This window comes from Carettochelys insculpta, chromosome 6 (genome assembly GCF_033958435.1).
Source record: "Carettochelys insculpta isolate YL-2023 chromosome 6, ASM3395843v1, whole genome shotgun sequence".
NCBI lineage: Eukaryota > Metazoa > Chordata > Testudines > Carettochelyidae > Carettochelys > Carettochelys insculpta.
The window spans coordinates 16,965,515-16,987,997 of NC_134142.1; the positions used below are offsets into that span (position 1 = coordinate 16,965,515).

At 46.6% G+C, this 22,483-nt stretch overlaps 1 protein-coding gene across 7 annotated transcripts in view; it reads left to right on the top strand.

Annotated features, from left to right (window-relative positions):
- PPP1R36 (protein phosphatase 1 regulatory subunit 36) overlaps positions 1 to 22,483 on the top strand; it is a 66,020-nt gene that overhangs the window by 34,192 nt on the left and 9,345 nt on the right. For 5 of the 7 annotated variants that reach the window (XM_074996361.1, XM_074996364.1, XM_074996365.1 and 2 more), the window contains 3 exons: positions 290 to 483; positions 569 to 763; positions 1,154 to 3,058. In XM_074996361.1, the coding sequence (XP_074852462.1) occupies positions 290 to 483; positions 569 to 763; positions 1,154 to 1,394 (630 nt within the window). In that variant the 3' untranslated portion in view covers positions 1,395 to 3,058. Of the gene's footprint in view, positions 1 to 289; positions 484 to 568; positions 764 to 1,153; positions 3,059 to 17,386; positions 18,190 to 22,483 lie in introns of those variants that run through there. The other 2 variants (XM_074996366.1, XM_074996368.1) reach the window with 2 other exon arrangements.

Sequence of the window (22,483 nt, forward strand, 5' to 3'; positions counted from 1 at the left end):
CAGCAGATGCACAAGCATACAGCGCAGGACTCATGACATCCGGCTCTAAATACACAGAATTCTGCTAGGAGGGCCATTGGTCATGGGAAGTGTCACTTTAAGAAGCATTCTACCATACTACAAGTCTCTAAAGAATATGCTATTATACTGGATCAGAGAGTCTAGGCTGATGTATATCTGTTGACTTCAGTGGAGATACACCAGTAAATAATTTGTGTCTCCCTTTTACACACCAAGGCTGTCTCTGTAGCACTGCCATTCGATGGGATTGGTCTCTGTTTCTGTTTAGTGCTTCTACAACTTCTGTACGTATGTGGCCTGGGTGGTGTTCAGACGGAAGCACTTCCAAGAGATTCAGGAAGAAGTAGGCAGGCTTCTTCGTTCTGACATGTTTAACCCTGCGTTGAGAGAGAAGAAGAGCACCAACCTGGAGAAAACCGATGTCTCTGCCGACCAGAGGAAAGTTATCTTTCCCTATCACAGGTACCACTCTCTACTTGTTATCCTGGCACGACTGGGAACTTTCACTTCCGGGATCAAACTAAAGCCTCATTTGTTTTTTCTGAAGGAGTGTATATGACAGACGTCCCGCCATAAAGAGTGTTGTTGGCCTGCGCTCACCAGTGCTCAGTACACTACTGCCCCTGCCCAAAGACAAAGCTCAGTATCTCTTCCAGAAGCATTACTTGCCTCAGGGCAGAACCATCCCAGCCAGCCACAGCAAGGACCTGCCGGACTATTCAGATGTTCAGCTTACACCCAAGTAAGGAGCTGTTCTGGGGGATGTGGGATGCTTTCTTCAAGGGATGGTTGAAACTTAAGGAACTGTTCCACCTTCATGAGGGGTGGTGTGTCCAATATAGTTAACTGAGGGCCCACAACCCTGTGTTGCTTCCTTAGCCCAGCAGGACCAATGGTGCCTTGTTGCATGACGGGAGAGCAGGATTTGGAGATTAAATTGGTGCATGATTTCTATGTACAGAGGTGAAGTTTTCCCTCAGGGTAATGCCTGGCCCAGTGTGCCACTAACCAAAGGTAAAGGTCCTGCAATTTTCCATATATATAGGTGCAAATTCTAACCTCCCCCTGCCACACTCCCCACTGTTCCTTAGCCCTGGGGCTTCAGTTCCATCAGTGACTCCTTTTCTAACAGGGTTGGCATCATTGGAGCCCTGCGCAGCAAGTTCAATCCCCACACTCTCATGCCCATTGGCATGATGGAGGAAGAGGAGGAGGAGGAGGAGGAAGGAAAAAGAACAAAAAGAAACAGTTCATCAGCCAGTTCATATGACCTGGTTTTGTCATCCCACATTGGCACCCAAGCTAGAATCAGTCACCAGAGCATGGTACTCGCGAGAGCATCTACAGAGGGGCACAATGCTGAGAATGGTTAACAGAAATGGTGCCTTCTAGAATGGGGTGGGAGGCGTAATACGGTATGCGTTAAGTAAACTACTTTGAAGCTTCATTTTCAAGAGTAGAGGCTATTTGTTACAGGCAGCATGGTCTAGTAAATAGGGCACTGGACTTCAGTTTAGCCACCCCTTGGTTCTAAGAATGAAAGAAAACCAAAGAGGGGTAGAGTTTTTTGAGAGCCAAGAAGAAAATTTGAACATCTCAACGTAATGTTAAAATGTTTTCTGTAAGTCCACTCTGATCTCCTCATGTACATAGCTGTTAAATATGACGTGCTTTGTTCAGAACAAATACTTCTATATCATGCATTTCCACACGAGTTTAGAAACAGCAATTAGTGAGAAGACAGATAGACAAGAATCAGCTGTGGGCTTAGGTAAATGTTCTTTTCTCATGAAAAACAGGTTGTTGTTAGAATATATAGCAGGAGTTCCAAACACCAGGTCTCCTGCTGATGTATTTATCCTCATAACATTCAGTTTTTGCTAATATTAAAGATTTATTTTTGGAACATAAACAGTAAAATTACATTGCACAGTATGTAACATGACCTTAATGCTGCCACATACATCTTGAAAAACAAGCACTGAGACGAGACTGTTTAACTCACTGATCATAGCATCATAGAAGATTAGCATCTGAAGAGACCTCAGGAGGTCATCTGGTGAAGATCCCTGCTCAAAGCATGCCACACCCCGTGGATGGCTGGTATCAGAGGCAGAAGGAGCCAATGCCTCCCATGTGTCTTAGTGCTCCACCTCTCCACTCTTCTTATCCCTATTCTGACAGTTCTTGAATGCTTCCACAGCAGGCTTTTGTAGTTTGCAGACTCGTTACTCTTCCCCCTCCCCCACAAAACAAAACAGCAGTCATGTGGCTCTTAAAAGACTAACAAAATAAGTTATTAGATGATGAGCTTTCATGGGACAGACCCATTTCTTCAGGTCTATAGCATTTCCAGCCCGGACTCAGTTATATATATCACAGAGGTGCAAAAAATTGCAATAAAAACTGACAAATCAAATACATGGAACTGAAGGAGAAGGGTGAGGGGTCAGGGAAGTTAAGTGTCTTGCCTGAGATAATTGCGAACATCGAAAGAAGAGAGACAGTCCTTGTACTGCGTGAGATATTTGCTGTCTCTGTTCGTACCAAGTGTTAATATGTTGAATCTGAGTATGAACCCCAGTTCACTAATCTCCCCATGTAATCTGCTTTTAAAGTCTCTTTGTTATAAGACGCATATTCTCAGATCTTTAACAGAATGGCCCACCCCATTTGAAATTCTCACTGACAGGCATATGTGTATTGAGATACCTGATGTCTGCTCTGTGTCCATTCATTCTTTGGCAGTGCTTGCCTGGTTTGTCCAATGTACATAGTAGAACGGCATTGCTGGCACAAGATGGCATATATAACTTTGGTGGAGGTACAGGAGAATGAGCCTATGATCTTGTAATTAACATGGTTAGGTCCAGTGATAGTATCCCCAGAATAAATATGTGGACAAAGTTGGCAACATGGTTTGTTGCAAGGAGAAGTTCCAGGGTTAGTATTATTGTGGTGTAGCCTGTAATTGCTAGTGAGAATCTTCATTAGGTTAGGAGGTTGTCCATAGCAGAGAAGAGGCCTGTCGCTTAGGGCCTTCCAGACTGTAGCATCGTGATCTAGAATAGAATAGAATCCCTCTCTGTCAAGTGGATTTTGTTAATTTAGAAGTGAAGAGACTTCCAGCTTGTCAGCCGTATTACTGTAACATAGAACCTGTGAAAGAGCCATTAACTGAGCAATGAAGCTATTTAACAGGCATGTATCAACCCTGAATCTGCTGACAAAAACAGTTGTGCATTACTATGTCTACAAGACCTCAGTTTAAATTTGCTTTAAATATTTCATTGGTTTGTGGCTGAAGCTTATAAAATCACATCTCTAAAAAATCCTTGCATAAATATTTGGATGCACAGTCTGAGTATTCAGCTTCAGCCTTAGTGCTTGGATCTGCAGACGTGGCTTGTTTTAAAATAAATTCTTCAAAAGGCCACCCTGATCTAAAATAATTTTTATGTTTAATTACTGTAGTACAAAAATTTGCTTCCAAAGTCTTTCTGTCCCTTTATCAATCCCTACTCGTCTTTCACTCTTCCTATTGAAGAGAGCCCTTGAATGGAAAACATTCCTTTTCTTCCAGCTGGCTGAACAAATGAGTTTCCCTTTTGCTTCTGACTATTTGATGAACTAGTTTTAAGACAACCCTCCACAGTAATCAGTACCTACTAAGATGTAACTCCTTTGATATGCCTAAAATCTTTGGAATCTTATTTTGACATATAGGCCGTGTCTACACTTAGTAAAAACTTTGAAATGGCTACGCTAATGGCCAAATCAAAGAATACTAATGAGGCGCTGAAATGCATATTCAGCTCCTCATTAGTATGCCGGCGGCCGCGGCACTTTCAAAGTGCCACGGTTCACTCACCCGTGGCTTATCTACCCCAGGGTCCTTTTAGAAAGGACCCCACCAACATCAAAATTCCCTTATTCCTATGGAAGTTCCGTGGCCACCAGCATGCTAATGAGGCACTGAATATGCATTTCAGTGCCTCATTAGTATTCTTCGATTTGGCCATTAGCATGACCATTTTGAAAATTTTACTAGAGTAGACGTAGCCATGGTGATATTTTATAAACATGTCTTTTTATGAAAATCACACACAATAAATTTATGTTCCAGTTTTCAAAAACTTTATGGGCACGCTAAATTGCTCTGACTGGTTAATTTAACATAACATCTTTGTTTCAGTGAGTTTAAATATGTAATAATCTGGAATGACTTCTTCATGAAGCATTTAAGAGTATATTTAAAATATAAAATCAGCTTAAAATACTGATGAAAAAATGTAAAAGGGAGAAGAGCTGCATCATGTATTCCATAATATTTAATGTTGCATTCAGCTGGACAACTGATTTGCCCTTACTACAGAAACTTTGCACATAAATCTCTGACAAACTTCAGGGTGTATTAGAAAACCTGTGACTAACATTTTTTATTCCCAAATTTAGTGCTTTTAACTAAGTACCTTCTGCATGTCCAGTCTTCACAATCTGGTATGCAGTGCAAAATATTTCCCATTTCCTTTAGAAAGAAATTTCAGAAGAGGATTTATGTTTCCCCAACTGCCATTTACTATATTTGGATTCAGAGACTTGACTGGAATGGGCGAGCAGAGAGAAGAGGAAGACAGTGGCTGTGTCTACGCTACAAAGATAACTTTGAAGTTGCTTACTTCGAAGCACAAATTTGAAGTAAGAAACTTTGAAGCTGAGCATCTATACACACCCTACTTTGAACTTAAACTTCAGAGGAGGGCACTACTCCATGGGGACTTCGAAGTTAACTTGGAAGTAAGGGAAAATGTGTGTAGACGCCCTGCTGGCTACTTTGATGTAGTGCCTAACTTCCAAGTTAACTTTGAAGTTATTTCCTAGTGTAGATGCACTCAGTGGGAAGTGGGGTGGGGTCTGGGCACAACAGGGGTAGAGTATGGACAGGGCCACAGGCTGGGGAGTTTGCATCCCCCAAGCAGCAGTTTCCCCCAGCACCTTTGACCCAACCCAACTAAATCGCTACAGGCAGGGCTTTGTCAAGCCTGGCCTTAAAAACCTCTAGAGGCAGAGATTCCACCACCTCTCTAGGCAACCCATCCCAGTGCTTCACCATCCTCTTCGTGAAACAGTTTGTCCTAATATCCAACCTGGAGCTACCCCACTGCAACATGAGACCTTCAATTCTTGTTCTGTAATCTGGTATTGGTGAGAATAGCCTAGCTCCATCCTCTTTGGAACCCCCTTCAGATGATGAAGGCTGCTATCAAATTGCCTCTCACTCATCTCTTCTGCAGATTTAATAAGCCCAGTTCTCTCTGCCTCTCCTCATAAGTCTGATGTTACAGAGGGAGAGGAGTAGGTTGGGTATTGGGAAAAACTATTTCACCAGGAGGGTGGTGAAGCACTGGAGTGCATTACCAAGAGAGGTGGTGAAATCTCCATCCCTGGAGGTTTTTAATTCCTAGCTTGACATAGTCATGGCTGGGATGATTTATTTGGGGTTGATCCTGCTTTGAGCAGGGTTCTGGACTAGATGACCTCCTGCAGTCCCTTCCAGCCCTAGAATTCTATGATTCTATAAGTCATTATTTTTGTTGCTTTCCACTGGACTCTCCAATTTGTCCACATCCTTTCTGTAGTAAGGGACCCAAACCTAGAGACAATACTCCAGATGTGCCTTACCAGTGCCAAGTAGAGGGGCATAATCACTTTCCTTGATCTGCTTGCAGTGCTCCTACTGATGCAGCCCAATGTGCTTTTAGCCTTCTTGGCAACAGGGGTACACTATTGACTCAAATAGCTTCCTGTCTCCTGTTCTCCCCAAATCCTTTTTTGCTAAACTGCTGCTTAGCTAGCCAGTCCCTAGCCTGTAGCAGTGCTTGAGATTGTTCCGTCTAAGTGCAAAACTCTGCACTTGTCTTTGTTGAGCCTCATCACATTTCTTTTGGCCCAATCCTCCAGCTTATCTTTGAAAACTTGTTAAGGGTTCAGTCCATACCATCATCCAGATCAATAATGAAGATGCTGAACAAAACTGGCCCCAGGATGAACCCCTGGGGGATGTCACTTGCTACCAGCTGCCGACTAGACAAATTGAGCCATTGATCATTACTTTTTGAGCCCATCAGTTTTCTATCCATCTTATAGTTCATACATCTCTGCCATACTTCTTTAACTTGCTGTCAAGAATCCTGTGGGAGACCATATCAGAAGTTCGTTAAAGTCAAGGTATATCATGTTTACTGCTTTCCCCATATCTACAGAGCCAGTCTAATGTTGATACTTCAAGGGCTAGATTTTCTAAAACCTTGGTGGGGCAATGCACATACAAAATGCACGTACTGCTTGATTTTGATGGCCCCAGAGTCCCCTATGTTGGCCAGCTGCTCGGGGAGACAGCCCTAAGACTGCTTTCTCAGAAAGGGAGCAGCAGTGGCCACTTGATGGACCTGCGAATCTGCCAGAGGCGCTTGAGGTGGGGTGGAACTGAAACCTGAGAATAAGGACTGAGTTGTAACTGTCTTTCTGCTTGCTTATGTGCATTCATTTAGAAAATAAACCTCCTTGAAAGACCCTGGGCATGGCAGTGGGTACTCTGGAGCTAGGGGAAGGCCTAATCCTGTGACAGGGAGATTTAGGTTAGATATTAGGAAAGTCTTTCTAACTGTAAGGGTAGTTAACCTCAGGAATAGGATTCCAGGAAAGGTTGTAGCACATCCAGCACTGGTGATTTTTAAGAACAGATTGGATAAATGCCAGTCAAGGATGCCCTAGGTCAGGGGTCTGCAACGGAAATAGCGAGAAGAACCATTTTTTTTCAAATTCAGTTACAAAATCAATCCTTCAAGAGATGCAATGCACATGCACGCGAGTCAGTCCTTAATATATAACGTGAAACCGTGCTTTCTATCACCCCTATTTTAAGAACAGTGAACACACAATTATTTTACAAGTTAGAAAGTTGTTACCCCCACCTCCAGGCTTTACCCGCCTCAGCCGGCAAATCCGCACCCTATCTCCAGGCTTTACTCCCCCCATCCTGCAAACTCACCCCCCGATCCGCAGGCATAACCTCTCTGAGCTCCAACCTTCCCCCTGCCCCCAGGGTTTACCCTTCTGAGCCCCAACCGCCCCGACCTGGCCACAGGCTTAACTTGCCTCAGCATGTGCAGTTCTGCAATGGCCGTGGATATTGCCTCCCCCGCTGTCTCCCCCTCCTTCTCAGCGCGGTTGTGTGGCTCTGGCAGGACAGCTACTCTCCCTCCAGTTCTCCTGCTGGTTTAGACTTCCTCCAACATGCGGCGGCTCCCTGCCTGGCCTCCTTTCTCTTCTGGGCTCCCTGCTGCAGCTGACTGCTGAGCAGCTCCAGCTGCCGCCACTTAAACAAAAAAAACCTAAATTCAGTTGGTTCCATGGCAGGCAACTGAATTTAGATATTTTTTTTTTAATGGCAGCAGCCTCCAGAGCCGCAAAAGGAGTCAACAGCAGCATCTCTTGGAGCTGCAAGTGGCTCCTTAAAGAGCTGCATGTGGCTCCGGAGCTGCAGGTTCGCGACCCCTGAGGTTGACTGAGGACTGGATTAGTTGACCTCTTGAGTTTCCTTCCATCTCTACATTTCTATGATTCTCATAAACAATTTATGTGACTGCTACCAAATTGCAGAAGCGAAAGAGGTTGTCTTGCAGCTATTAACACATATATCAGGTGCCAGCCATTTCTTTTGCCTATGTGTGAGAACCAGCTTTATCAGCCAAGCCAGTGATGAAAATAATCTTTAACCATGGGGACCTGTGGAATAAACAGCCAATTTAGCAAGTGCTTTCCTAAGGGCAGGTCTGCACTAGACCTGAAAGTTGATTTTAGATACACAATCCATGCTATGACAATTGTTTAGCTGGAATCAACATATCTTATTCCTCATAGAGGGAGGTTGGAGGTTGATAGGAGAAACTCTCCTCTGGACCTCCCTTACTCTTTGTGAGAATGAAGGGTACTAGGGCCGGCTGTCAAGCCCTGATGGTTGGATTTAGCACACCCCCACTAGGCACACTAAATAGAACCCTGAATGATCAACCCTCACCAGATGGATCTTCCTGTAAGAATAGACACACCCTAAAACAAAAGGAGGATCTGGGAGCAGATTCATACTTGGTTAATCCTGTTTGCAATGACTCTCCCATTAAACTCACTTCTTCTTTCAGCAGGAATTCACTGGCACTCATAGGGGACAAACTGTTGCAGGAATTCAGTTGGGTGAAATCTTCAGGCTGGGGGTCAGACTAGATGATCATGAGGCTCCCATTGGAAAAAAGAAAAGCCAATCTCAGAATACATAAAGCCAGCCCATAAAGAGGGCTTTGGGCCTGATGTTTTATGGTATTCTCTTAAATAACAGCAGAGAGAGAGCCATCGTAGTCTGTATTCTACCAGAACAAAAAAGCAGTTGTATAGCACTTTAAAGCCAAACAAAATAATTTATTGGGTGATGAACTTTTGTAGGACAGACCCACTTCTTCAGATGATAGCCATACCAGAACAGACTCAATATATAAAGCACAGAAGTCCAAAAATTATCATCAAGGTTGGTGTGTGTGTGTGTGTGTGTGTGTGTGTGTGTGTGACAGAGAGAGAGAGAGAGAGAGAGAGAGAGAGAGAGAAAAGTGGGGAAGTTAAGAGTTAGATAATGTGACGCTTTCTGGAATGGACTGAGAAATTCCAGTACTCAGATTCTTTAGTCAGCAGGATGCTTACCAAAGCCTGCAGGTAGACCGAAAGCTTGCTCAGTCAGGGAGACTCCTATTATCTTAGAAGAAGCAGAGTTCAGTGTGCCTCACTTGTTTCAGCATGTCAGCCAGACCCTGCGGCCTGTCCCACATGACAGTGAATCAGATTTCCAACAGGAGAGAGTGAGTCAGAAAGGGCACTTGAAAAGCTTAATTCATCAAGCCCTTGCAATTCTGCCTAGGAGAATTTAACCTGAAATAGCCACCCTGGATAATGATATGGTAGAGCCAAGAGTCATGAAACATCACTACTGGTCTTTCTACACAGACTGTGTGTAGCTTGCATCAGGGAATTACAGCAGGATGTAGCTTCCACTCCTACGTTTTTAAAAAGTGCATCCCAAACTAGTTATGCATCTTGGAATAAAACCCACAAGAGGCAGATTCTTCCCTTATTAAGTGCAAGAACAAAATGTCTATACATGGTAAAAACAAGCAGACCAATTCATTACAATCGCAGGTTTTGTGCCATGACTTCTATCATGTTACCATTTGCTTCACTTCCTCATGGCTGTTTTGTACATTCCTTTCATTTAGAACAGCTAACTGCATGGTCCTGTGTCTTGACGAGCTTTTAAATGCTATTCATCTACTCTATATAAGGGGTGTTGGCCATTCCACTGTAAGCAGCTACTTTCAGACATTTATAACTGAGCTGTCTAAATTCATGCCAGGCAGAAGCTTGACAGAAACAGTCTCTGCTCCAAAGCCGGTTTCTGAGAGAGAGTAATCCAACCATTTGTAAGTTTGAAACTCCAAACTCAGCAGTCAGCAGCCTGCATTGGGTGGCAGGTGGGAATGGTGGGGTTATTATCTTGCATGAATTAGGTTGTAAGAAGAAGCGAGGCAGGCTGAGGCACAGGTGGCTCAGGCTGTGTGTTAGCCACTGGGATCCTATCCTGGCCACCCTCCTTCCATGGGTAAGGACTATAGACAGAGATGAGGTGCCAGCACAGGAGGCCTGCTCCCTCTGTATGGATGAGAGGTCCATATGGATCTGCAACTAAAAACACGGAACTTCCACATTGGATCGGAGTGTGGGCCACCTACTCCAGTGGTTCGCAAAGTGTGGTCTGTGGCCCATTAGTGGGGTGTGAGCACCTTGAAGGTGAACCACAGGCTTGGGTCTCACTCCCCTCCCCTCTCACCGAAGCAGGGAGCCCACACTGGTGCTCCATACCCATGCTCCTCCCGCCTGCTGCATGGCTGAAGTGCCAGTGTCGGCTTCCTGCTGTGGGGGCTGGTGGGGTGGGGGGAGCACCCAGCCTCATGGGGCAGATCTGCTGGTGGGCAAATGAAGCAGCTTCATGCAATGCCACTCCCTGTCCCTGCAGCTGGGGGAAAGGCAGTGCAGGAAACTGCTCCCCGGGAGTCTCTCTCTACTGCTCCCATTGGCTGGAATCCAGCCAATGGGAGCAGCATAGGGTGGTGCCTGGGAGCAGCATGGGGTGTGAAGTGATGTAAGCAACCCCCATCTGCCTCATACCCAGACCCTGCACCCCCATCACCCTCAGACACACCCCCTCGTGCCGAGACCCTGCACCTCCATCCTGCTCCTGTACCCTCCCTTTCTTCCAGGCCCCCCCGCTCCTGCACCTTCTCTCTCACCCAGACCCCACCCCCACCTGCACCCTCCCTCCTGCCCAGACCCCACACCCCATCCCCATCCCCATCCTGCTCCCGAGGGGAATGAGGTGTGTCAGTCAGGGGCCACATCAGTGAGGATAAGTGTTTTTTCTTTTCTTTTCTTTCTTCTTTTTTGCTTCTCACTATTGTGTGGCCCCGATTGATTTTTCTGTGGGTTAGTAGCCCCCCAACCAAAAAAAGGTTCCCCACCCCAGGCATAAATGAAGACGACGTTGAAACCTCTTCTTTTGTACATAAATTAATATTTTACTTTATTTAAAATTAAAAATAAATTTATGCACCCTTTTACGATACAGCAGTATATTTACATGTTTATGATCTAGTAATCTAATATGAATGTCAAGTAGGGAGGGGAGGAATAGCTCAGTGGTTTGAGTTTTGGCCTGTTAAACCCACAGTTGTAAGCTCAATCCTTGAGGGGCCTATTTAGGGATCTGGGGCAAATAGATTAGAAAAGGGATGGTGGTCAATCCTGCTAAGAGGGCAGTGGACTGGACTCAATGACCTCCCAAGGTCCCTTCCAGCTCTATGAGATGTGTATCTCCATATATTAAGTGGTTCTTGTCCTGCTCTGTTCCAAAGTTCTTTGTTTGTGACCAAGTGTTGCCATTTGACATGAAGGATGTACCTCAGGGATCTGTTTAAGAATGTCTGTATCTTGTGATTTGAAGACATTTTAGTACTCCAGGTCTCACATCCATACAAGAGCACACTCTTCACATTGGTGTTGGAGATCTGCAGTTTCATCTTCACAGATATCATTTGTGAACTCCATACGGGATGAAAAATCTTGAATGTGGCTGTTGCTTTTTAGGTGACCTGTGCTCCACTCGGAGTACAAGGGTTTAAGTCAAGTAAGTCAGCTTAATATGAATAATTTAGTATTTAAGATACTTAGAGATAAGCAAATACATTTTGTATCATGGATGGTTGACTGGTGGTCCACGGAAAGGTTCGGATTGAGCAGGTTGGGCCTCCGGCCAAAAAGTTTGAGAAACACTGATCTAGTCTAATAGCTTCTTTCTGACCAGGATTGGACCAGCTGCATCAGAGGAAAGTATAGACTCTGTTTGAATTAACTGGCCAGTTCCATGCACAAGAGGAAGCACACCAGCAGGAAAACACAGCATGAAGCACTCCTGTTTGCTATCCAAAGAGACTGCAGAAGCAGCTGCAGACAGGCAGAAAAATTTGCCAGCTCCAGAATATCCAGGATTCTCGTGGCACAGCTTGAGGCAATAATTATTCTGCATGGCTAAATCCTAAGGGAAAAGGGGCCTGTGGAAATGAGTCAAATACAATGAGTACTTCAGAAGAGTTGCAGCCATATTGGTTCCAAGCTATCAGAGACAAGGTGGGTGAGGTAACATCTTTTTTCAGATTAACTTCACCTCATATGGTTTCTTGCAACATTCTGTTCTACCCTTGTATTTATCTGTGACACCCTGAATACCTTTCTTCGCCTTGGAGAAAAGCTCCACGGAGCTTGAAAGCTCATCTCCTTCACCAAGACGACATCTACACATGCCCCTCCATTTCAGCAAGGGTATGTAAATGAAACAGGCTGGAAATCCTAATGAGGCTCTGATATGAATATTCAGTGCCTTATTTGCATAATGGCAGCCACATGGCGCATCAAAAGTGCTGCTTTCAAATTGCAAACTAGCCATGTAGACGGGATTCCTTTGAAAGGAAGCCCTGATTTTGATAGCACCCTTCATCCCAAATTTTTAGGTAAGGGTGCTTTCAAAATTGGGGCATTCTTTCCAAAGAACCCAGCTACATGGCTATTTTTATTTCGAAATCAGCACTTTTGATGGGCTGGGTGGCTGCCATTATGCAAACAAGAAGCTGAATATTCATATCAGCACTTCATTTGCATTTTAGAACCACCGTAATATACACACCCCTTCCAAAAGGGAGGAGCAGTGTAAACACAGCCCTCATGTCTCTACTTCAGAAGAGCAACTTTTTTGACTTTTGAAGGCTCCAGTGGCACAAAATCTCTTCTAGCTTTTTAGGGGCCAAAAAGCTCATCCCCAGACTTGCTCAGAGATTTTTAAGTCCTCTCTACAATTGGGACTGCTAGAATTTTCCTTGGTTGATATCTGAGTGAATTTAGTCCTGGTAAAGTGTGCCAGTTCCTCTCTTTCCCCAAAGAATAGCTCCACCATAGACAGCAGCAGCATTCCTGTGTGCTGTCCCGGCAGCGTGCCTTGATCTGACCTGGTGTGACCTTCCTAGGCAAGAGAACTTTGGGTGATCTCCATGTCCATTCAGTTCTTGCTCTTCATTGCTGATGTTGCCAACAAGGGACCGATGCCGTGTGTGTGTGTGTGTGTGTGTGTGTGTGTGTGTGTGTAGGGGAGTGGTCTCTGTGATATGGACACCTGCTGTGGGGGCGTTGGAGTGAGACCACCAAGTTGATTTCACACGTAGAACACTAAAACTGGAAGGGATCTTGAGAGGTCATCAAGTCCAGTCTCCTGCACTCGTGGCAGGACCAAGCACACATGGCTACACATAATTTTTTTTTGTTTACTTCTGATTACCAAATCAGGTGGAAATTTAACTAGTGGCCTAAGGCAGGGGGTTCCAACTGAGGTCCTGGGCCTCCTGGGGGCTGCAAACAGGCTTCAAAGGGTCTGCCAAGAAGGGACCATGTTAGACTCACTGGGGCCCAGGATTGAAAGCTCAAGTTCCACCACATGGGTCTGAAGCCCAGGGCCCTGAACTCTGTCACTCCGTGTTGGAGCAGAAGCCTGAGCCATGGAGCTTCTTGAGGCTCCTCCATGGCATAGGGAACCAGACAACTGTTCTGTTTGCTACCCTTGACCCCAACCTTCATTTTTATATGCAGAAAAACAGTTGTTGTGGCACAAGTGGGCTGTAGAGCTCTTATAGCATGTTGAATGGGCCTAGTAAAGGAAAAGGTTGAGAACCCCTGGCCTAAGGCGTGAAGGCTGCAGAATGACTTTGCCTTCTCCTGGACCAGCCAGTACTTTACCCACCCGCAGCAGGAGAATGAATATTTGCTTACCAAATGTTTTGTTCCACTCCACTTTTCCCCGGCCTAGAAAAAGGAAGCAATCTCTATATCCCTGTGGAAGCTTTAAAGATCCTTTTAGTTTCTCCTGTTTGCCTTCCTCTCCCCATTTCCATGCTGCCTTTCCACTGTTTAGGCCAATGCTGTATCTACCATCCTTCCACCCAAGGAGCGCTCACTGACAGTGGCTCCCCTTAATTACTGAAAGCAGGCACAATTGAATGATGTGAGCCACTTCCTATCCATTGCATGTTGTCCCTGCTGCTTCTGGGGTTGCCAGCCCTACAGAACCGGCAGGACTTGCCCTAGGGTGGGCAGGGACCAGGACACTCCCCCTCCTCTGCACAGGTCCTGACCTGACCCACCTCTTCCTGCCCCTGCCCTGCCCCCACTTCATCCTTTCCTCCAAGGTCCTGCCTCTGCTCTGTACTACCTCTCCCCACCCCTGTTCCACCCCCAGGCCATGCCTTGCACCAAGCACCTTCCTAAGTGACTAGTGCGGGGGGGGGGGGGGGGCAGCAGCGTGGGTCAGACCTGCCCCTGCATTCACTTTTACTGGCAGAAAGCCTATCATGCCGGCCTCAGCCCACTCTGCTGCTCCACTTCTTGCTGCCACCAGTGAGGTGGGGGGGCTCTTCCACGCCATTCACCAAGTCCTCTCCCACAACCGATGCAGCTGAGAGTCAGGAGTGGAATGGGCTGGGGCCAGGTCACTCTGCTTCCTGCTGCCACCAATGAGTTTGGGAGCAGGCCTGATCTCTGCTGCCAATGCCAGGCCCCAGATGGTCCCCTAGGTCCCTCAAAGCACAGGGCCCGGGGCAGATGCAACAAACCATCCTAAGGCTGGGACGGCTCCAAGGGTCAGCCTGGAGTCCCCAGGAACTGGCATCGGTTTCCTGGTGACTATTGCAAGCAGTCCTGGAGATTTTAAATAGGATATTTTAAGAAAATGACATTCCATTATGTTGGGGGGCGGAAAAAATCTCCTGAAATAGCTTTAGTGAGAGTTGGCAAACCTAGCTACTTCTGTTTTCCTCCTGGCACCAGAAACAAGGAAAGCAGGCTGGGAAGCCAACCTGGGAGCAGCCTGGGACAAGAAATGACCACTGGGCTGCCCTGCACCTTCTGTGTTTTTGAAATAAAACTTGACAATGTTCCCGGGGGGTTGTGTGTCACTGCATTTGGTTACACTAATGCCTGTAATTCAATGTGCTCCAGATCTGCATGTATTGGGTAAAACAACTGTACTTCAGACCTCATTATAAACGTTTACTCAAATATGCAGCTTACAGCAAAGCTGCTGATTGTAAGGATAAAAATAGTTGACCATAACTCTTCTGTTGTAGTGAAGAGGAACAGAGATGCTGTGAAACTGCAAATTCTGGCCTAGGAATATGTTGTTGTTCCTTAGGCCTGAGCAATAACTCTGCAAGGCCCCAGATATTGCCTGTATCTGCTCAGACTGCACTTATAAACACCATAATTAAACTCAAAGCGTCAGCATAATGGTTCGTTCCTGAGTTAGATCTGGACATGAGTCAGTATGACTTTCATTTGAGGTACATTCTCTTCCTTGCCTTGGATTTTGGCAGCTATCTTTTACCATGGGAGTACAGTCTCAGTCGTTTAAAACAACATTGGTCTTCCGGAGTCTCTGGGCCAAATTTTTCTATGTGCACTGAGATGTGCAAATGTGCATCCACCAGTGGAAACAAAAACCTAGCTGTGGGCACTCTGCTAATCAGCTGAGTGGTATCTGAATCTTTCCTGAGCAGCCACTGAGATTCAATAATTCCATGTGTACGTGAAACGCCCCAGTGGAAACTCCTTGGGGGAAAATACATGGCCTTTCTAATCACCTCCATGTGTGATCCCATTTACAGATATGTCTGAACCATATGTAAGGGTGATAGCCCCAGGTCATTGGCAGGAGGGAAAGAACCTATCACCTTACCTGTGCTCTACCACATGAGCTAAAAGCCAGCTGGCTCTCAGCTTAGGCTGCATAGCAAAGCCTTCTCTCTCCCTAGTCAGTGGTCTCAGTGCCTCTGGGGTTACACATAGTTATGAACTGATCTGAACAGCAATCCAAGGAAAACACTGGTAGAGCACAAGAACAAATTCTGGGGCCCTACAGAACCCAGAAACTATTTTGCATATTCTTCAGCACTGTCTTCTGGTTCTATATTTATCGCCTAACTGCTTACATATATGAAACAAAGCAGCAGAAATGTAGCACTTTAAAGACTAACAAAATGATTTATTTGGTGATGAGCTTTCATGGGACAGACCCACTTCTTCAGATCAAAGCCCTGTTTCTGCTGTTTTCTTTTGTTGGAGTACAGACTAACACGGCTCCCTCTCTGTTACGTTGCTTACATATATGACTGGTGAGATCTCCTGTAAAAAGAGTTACAATCCTCTGTAGTGCAAAGGCAGCTGCAAGTGTGAGAGTAGTAGACTCTGACCCCTTTTGAGGATTCATTGTACCATGTGTCTCTGACCCATTATCCTAGTTAGCTACATATTCCGCATATTGCACTTAATTGGCAAAGGAAGCCAGAAAGAAGAGAGGAGGAATAACACAGCAGCCCAGCCATCTCCACAAGGAATTGATGCTTTTGCCAAGACAACCCATCCCAATCCACCAGTTAGGCACAGATCTTCCTAATCTGGACTATGCCAGAGCAGCTAGGTGGAGTTGCAGTGACCAGGGTGCTGTGTCAGCTTGCAGTTTCCCAGCCCTCTGCCGCACTTTGAGTCTTCTTGAAAAAGAGACAAGTTAGCAGAAGGCAGATTAAATATCCCCAATACACTACACCCTCGAGTTTCTCAGGGTTGTGTTCTTGCGACCCTCATGTAACTCAAATTTTCCCGCAAGTAGTTCGGGGAGAGGGAACCAGGCTGCCACCTGGTTCTCAGCTCCCCTGGGCTTACAGGAACTGGGAAACATACCAGCCCACCAGGGCTGCTCAGTTTCCTAGCTGCTTCTCCCTGCCTTCCCCCAGTGGCATGGCTGTCAGCCGTGTGGCTGGGGGAACGCGGGGGAAGGGCCACAGAGCAGCTTCAACTTGTCCTTAATTTGTGTTAAAGCCAATTACACGGAACTTGAAGCCGCGTATTTCGAGGGTTTACTGTATAAAGGCCCTGGCCAAGAAAGCAGTTGTCCCTGGGCTAGCTTCTGAATGGAGGTGATAATCCTTTTGTCAGGGATTTTTCTATCCCTCAGGCATTATCGTCCCCGCGGGTCAGGGGAAACAGGCCTTTGTCCAGTTAACAACATTGCGGGCACAGGTATAAATCAAAAACCCCATAGGCTGCCTTTAGCAGCCCCTTGTAATGGTCCCTTTGAGTCAGTTGGTCTCCCTGGTAACCCTGAACTCACATACGCTTTAAAACTAAGCCTCTGATTGGACGCTGGGAAAAACCTTCCAGAAGCATCTATAACTTGAAGGACCTGATTGAAAACCAGGGGCACACTCATGAATATTTAAATAAAATCATGAATAAACATGAAAACACCACATATAAGGCGGCGCAGCGCAGCCCTCGGGGTCAGTCTGGGGGGTCTGGCTGCGGATGAAGACCTTTGCGAAGAGCTCCTGCCTTTGCGAAGAGCTCCCGCCTTTGCGAAGAGCTCCTGCCTCGCTACGAACTCCTGACTGGCCTAGTGCCACCTCCAGTCCTTAAATAAAAAGAGCTGGTAGGCCAAGGGCAAGGCAGTCGGGTGGCGAACTGGCCTCGCCTTAGAAGGCGAGGTACTGCGTACCCGACAAGCCAAACCCAGGGGGGCCTCTGTGGAGCGGCAGCCGAGTGCTGAACTGGCCTGCTTTAGCAGGTACTGCACGCTCGGTTGCCTAACCCAGAGGCCGCCATCTTGCCTTCCCAGAGCAGCACCATCGTTCCGTGACGTATCTACACCTGATTGGACACCTAAACACGACCTCTACACCTGATTGGACCACTGGACAAGACCATAAAACCTGATTGGACCACCGCTTCAAGACACGTAAAAACCCCTCTAAGCCCTGGGTACAACCTAGGACACAGTCACCAGAACTGCATACTCTTTTAAATAATTCTGATCTTGTAAAAACTGTAAATCAAGCTACGGTCCTACTGGACCAATTAAGGGTTGTAACTCGGAGCTGAAATTGTTCGCTCCAGGCTGCACCATTGATTAATAAGCCCCATAGTCAGGGTTTAAGTAGGTAACTGTTAATTATTCTTATTTGTGTACAGACCTAATCTTTTTATCCCCTTGTCTCTCTTTTCCCAACTTCAGGGTCCCTCTCTCTTCAATCCCCGCTGGAAAAATTTGTCATTTATTGACCCAGTCGGGAGGAGGCCTTGGTAGGCTGGACCTCTAGGCCTCCAATAGGGTGGTCTAACTAGCCATCTGGAGCATAAAGGGAATAAGGCTAGTCTGCCTTCCCTAGCTCGGAGAAATATTTACCTCAAAAAATCCTTGGGACTCTCTCTTAACTGTTTTACTTTCTCTGTTCTATAAGAAAACCCTCACATAGACTCCTTTCATGGAACCCCTGTTGTTAGTGAGTGTAAGTGTTTAATTAATATATTCTTTAGGATAAATAAGTTTAGTAAAGTTGGTTGTTTATGCTTCTTTTAGGGTTACAATGAATAGTTGTATGAGTTTAGTTTATATGCTGTGCTGTTTGTTTGTATGTTGTTGCTTTTGTTAATAAAAACGGTTAACATTTGATTTATCTTCCTCTTCTCGTCTCACCCTTGCCTCTGGCGAGCGAGTCAGCTTCCTGCCCGCCGGAAATTAGGTTCCCTCCAGCCTTCTCCTTCTAATATAGCGTTAGTCCTTAGGCCCCCTGCCGGAGGTGGGTGGGGTTGGCCTGCAGAAGAGCGGAGCGGCCTTTGCCTGTCGGCGGGCTTCTGCCGCCTCTTCGTCACCCTCGTCCAAGGCCCCGTGGGGATCCAAACGGGACGCTGGTGCGCGGTCAGCGGGGGGTTTTTTGCCCGCGACTCTGCCCGCACTGACACCTTTCTCTGAGCAAATACCTCTAATGCCTCTTAAAATGCTCTTGGTTTCTGTAATATCAAAACACACCTGAACTGTAATTTGGCTGTGTGCTCTGCAAGTGTGCTCACCCAGTTAAAGCGTGGAGTGTCTCCTGGCCCTGCTAAGCATCATGCGTCTGTAGTTTCTGAGGATCAGTGATGTGTTGTGTTGGAGAAGAGCTGACAATTACCATGTCCCTCCTGAGAAATGAGTGCAGCGTCCCTGACCTCAAACTAAAGTAAATGGAGCTACCGCAACACAGGCCTTATCTGCACTGGAAAGGGTTTGCCAATGTCGCTATATTGGGAAGCCCTCCTAGTAGAGACGCAGCGTAAACCAGCTAAAGAGTTCTTGTGCTGTTTGCTTTGTACCGGCTGCCTGGATAAAATAAGCTGTATCAGCAAAAGCATGTTTTCTCCTACATAGTGGCTTTCACTGGTATAGCCGTGTTGATTAAGGTGTGTGATTTTTTTTTTCAGACGCCTAACGTAGTTGTGTGAGCAAAACATCTAAATGTAGTGCAAGCTCTAGCCCAGGTGAGGAGTTAGCCACATATTTAAATATTGTTGGAACAAACTATTGTTATTTTAAGCCATTGTCCTTATTTATCTCCTACTGAAGAATCTGTGTGTTTGTAGCTGAAGTTTCCCTGGGAAGGCCTTCCTCAGAACTCTCCCATTCATTTTACTCTTGCCTCTGTGTCTTCCCTGTCAGTCATACTGGGGGCCTTGCTACACTCAACATGGTGAAAGCCGAGCTCCTAATCTTTCCTCCAAAACAGAATATTCCTCTTCCTTCTTCCAGGGCTGATGACAAATCACTCAGCTTCCCCTTTGCCTCTTCCCCTCCTTCCATCCTCATACCCAGACTCTTTGTAAATCTTCTCCCTCTCCAATGTACAAACAAATCTGACCCTTTAAAATGCTTGTCCATGCCTTGGCTATCTCCTACCTTGACGATTGTGACCTTCGCCTCTTCTGCCTTCCCAGACTGCATCTCACTCCCCTCAGTCCAACTGGCTTGAGCAGCTTGGCAGGGGGTTGCTTCAGCCCTGTAGGACCTCTGGGGTCAGTGGCTCCATGGCTGGGCTGGAGCAGCTTCTTCTACACCAGCCCTGGTGCAGGAAGGAAGCGGGGGGATGGCTTAGGAGGCCATTCCAGACCCCCAAGCTGAGCTGGAGCAGTCCCCCACTGCTGACTGGGACTGCTCCGGTCCAGCTGGAGTCCCCCCAATCCTGGCGTGTCCAGGGTTGCTGCTGACAAGGGCTGTTCCAACTGCTCTGGAGTGCCCCCCACCCGTGGTGATGCTGAGGGCAAGAACACTTCAGCCAGGCTGGAGTAGCCCCAGTTCCTGGTGCACTGAGAGCTGAGGTGCTTCAGCCCAGCTGGAAAGTCCCTGTCCATGGCAAGGGGGCTGACTTCCTACACCTGTTTAATTTGTTAACTGGTAAAATCTAGCCTTAAACCAGTTGATCAGTTAAATGGGACTTAACATCCCTATTCTCAGTGCAGGATGTGGGCCATACAGTGTTTGAAGTTCATGGGGTTTCATTCACCACCTAGATCTTTATTTCAGAGTTGGCTGAAAAGTTGTATGGAGAAAAACCCAAATTCGTGGGTTTGGCTACTCAGATCTAAACTGGAAAGAGAACAGTTGGCTTTAGCTGACCTACGTCCAGCCGTCTGCATTGACTATGGGCCTCCCTTGATTTTTCATATCTGACCGTAAAAGTTATCTGTGGGGTCCACTCTTTGAAAAACATAAGCTTAATTTACATCGTCTGGGACACGCCTACTGAGCTAAGTCGGCACACCTAGCAGTTGCTCATTCATTCCCTGAGAATGCAAGAAGATTTCACTTTCTGAGTCTCTGTAGTGTGGTTCTGTATGACAGGGATGACACCAATCTTCCTTTTCAATCTTTGGCTCTGAGCCAGCTTGCACTGTATATTATAGCGCCAGTGAAAGGCAGCTTTAGTGGGAATGTCTACAAAATGATTGTGCTGTACAGTAAGTGTTAGTCATGGTATATCTTGAGAAAGGCTTTTCACACTCTGCAGGTTTGTAATTGTTTAAGTGGGCGTGGTTTTGCTGGGAGTTCCCTGAATTGCTCTTTCAGCTGGAGGTTTGTTGCAGCTTGTTTGAGTACAGAACCAGACCATTCTGCCTCTACGGCTACATCTACACGTGAACGCTACATCGAAATAGCTAATTTCGAAGTAGCGACATCGAAATAGGCTATTTCGATGAATAACGTCTACACGTCCTCCAGGGCTGGCAACGTCGATGTTCAACTTCGACGTTGCTCAGCCCAGCATCGAAATAGGCGCCGCGAGGGAACGTCTACACGCCAAAGTAGCACACATCGAAATAAGGGAGCCAGGCACAGCTGCAGACAGGGTCACGGGGCGGACTCAACAGCAAGTCGCTCCCTTAAAGGGCCCCTCCCAGACACACTTTCATTAAACAGTGCAAGATACACAGAGCCAACAACTAGTTGCAGACCCTGTATATGCAGCACGGACCCCCAGCTGCAGCAGCAGCAGCCAGAAGCCCTGGGCTAAGGGCTGCTGCCCACGGTGACCACAGAGCCCCGCAAGGGCTGGAGAGAGAGCATCTCTCAACCCCCCAGCTGATGGCCGCCATGGAGGACCCCGCTATTTCGATGTTGCGGGACGCGGATCGTCTACACGTCCCTACTTCGACGTTGAACGTCGAAGTAGGGCGCTATTCCCATCCCCTCATGGGGTTAGCGACTTCGACGTCTCGCCGCCTAACGTCGATTTCAACTTCGAAATAGCGCCCGACGCGTGTAGCCGCGACGGGCGCTATTTCGAAGTTACTGCCGCTACTTCGAAGTCGCCGGCACGTGTAGATGCAGCTTACGTGTTGTATCTTCAGCAGCACAACTTGGAAGTTGGTACCGATTCAAAGCTGGGTTAGGCAGAGTTCTCATCTGTTACTTCCTAGTTCAGTAGAGGAGATGGATGGGATATTGCCGACTGGATTGCTAACTGTCACTTATAAAAATTCTTTCACTAGGATTGTGTGTCAGGGACAATGGTAACTGTCTCACTCTTCCAACTTTATTTTTGAACTAAATCACACAAATCTGAGCTTCATTAAATGACACGTCCATATAGATATAGGAGTGAAGATGCTTAGGACACCCTAAAGTACCTACCACCCTGTTGGCACTACAGAAATTAATAATAACAAGCTGTAGTCTCAGTTTTCTTTGTTGTACTCATTCAGAAGAATTACCTGTGGATCGCACCACTTGAAAATTTTCTGGTGCAGTAAATGGTCCACTGGCATTTTCCTTGACATGAGAGGAATTTGACCCACTATCAGCTGCAGAAAATCTTAGGCTTGTGAACTTTTTTGTGTTACTGAAAACTTTAGTTGTGAAGAATGTGGCCACCTGGCTTTCATGCCATTCTGATGAACAGATATGCTTCATATCAGTGGTTCTCAAACTGTACCCAAAGTGGGTTGTGACTCTGTTTTAATGGGGTCACCAGCGCTGGCTTAGCCTTTCTGGGGCCTGGAGCCCGAGCCATATGGCCTATGGCCAAAGCCAAAGCCTGAGGGCTTCATCCCTGGTCGTCAGTGCTTAGGTTACAGACCACAGTTTGTGTCTGAAGCACTTGGGCTTCAGCTTTGCCTCCCACCCCTGTGTGGGGTGGTGGAGCTCAGGCTTTGGCTGTCAGATCAGTGGGGGTCAATGGGCTCAGGCTTCAGTACCCCCGCTTGGGGTGGTGTAGTCATTTTTGTTGTCAGAAGGGGTTATGGGGTAACACAGGTGATGTGTGGAGGATGTACAGAGGGCCACATGCATCTCCCTAGCGTCGCTGTGCCACTTATGATGAGTGCGGGGGCAGTCCCACCCCCTCACTAGGAGTGGTGTGACCCAAGATCAGCAAGAGCTTCCTAGCTCATGCTATTCTCAGGC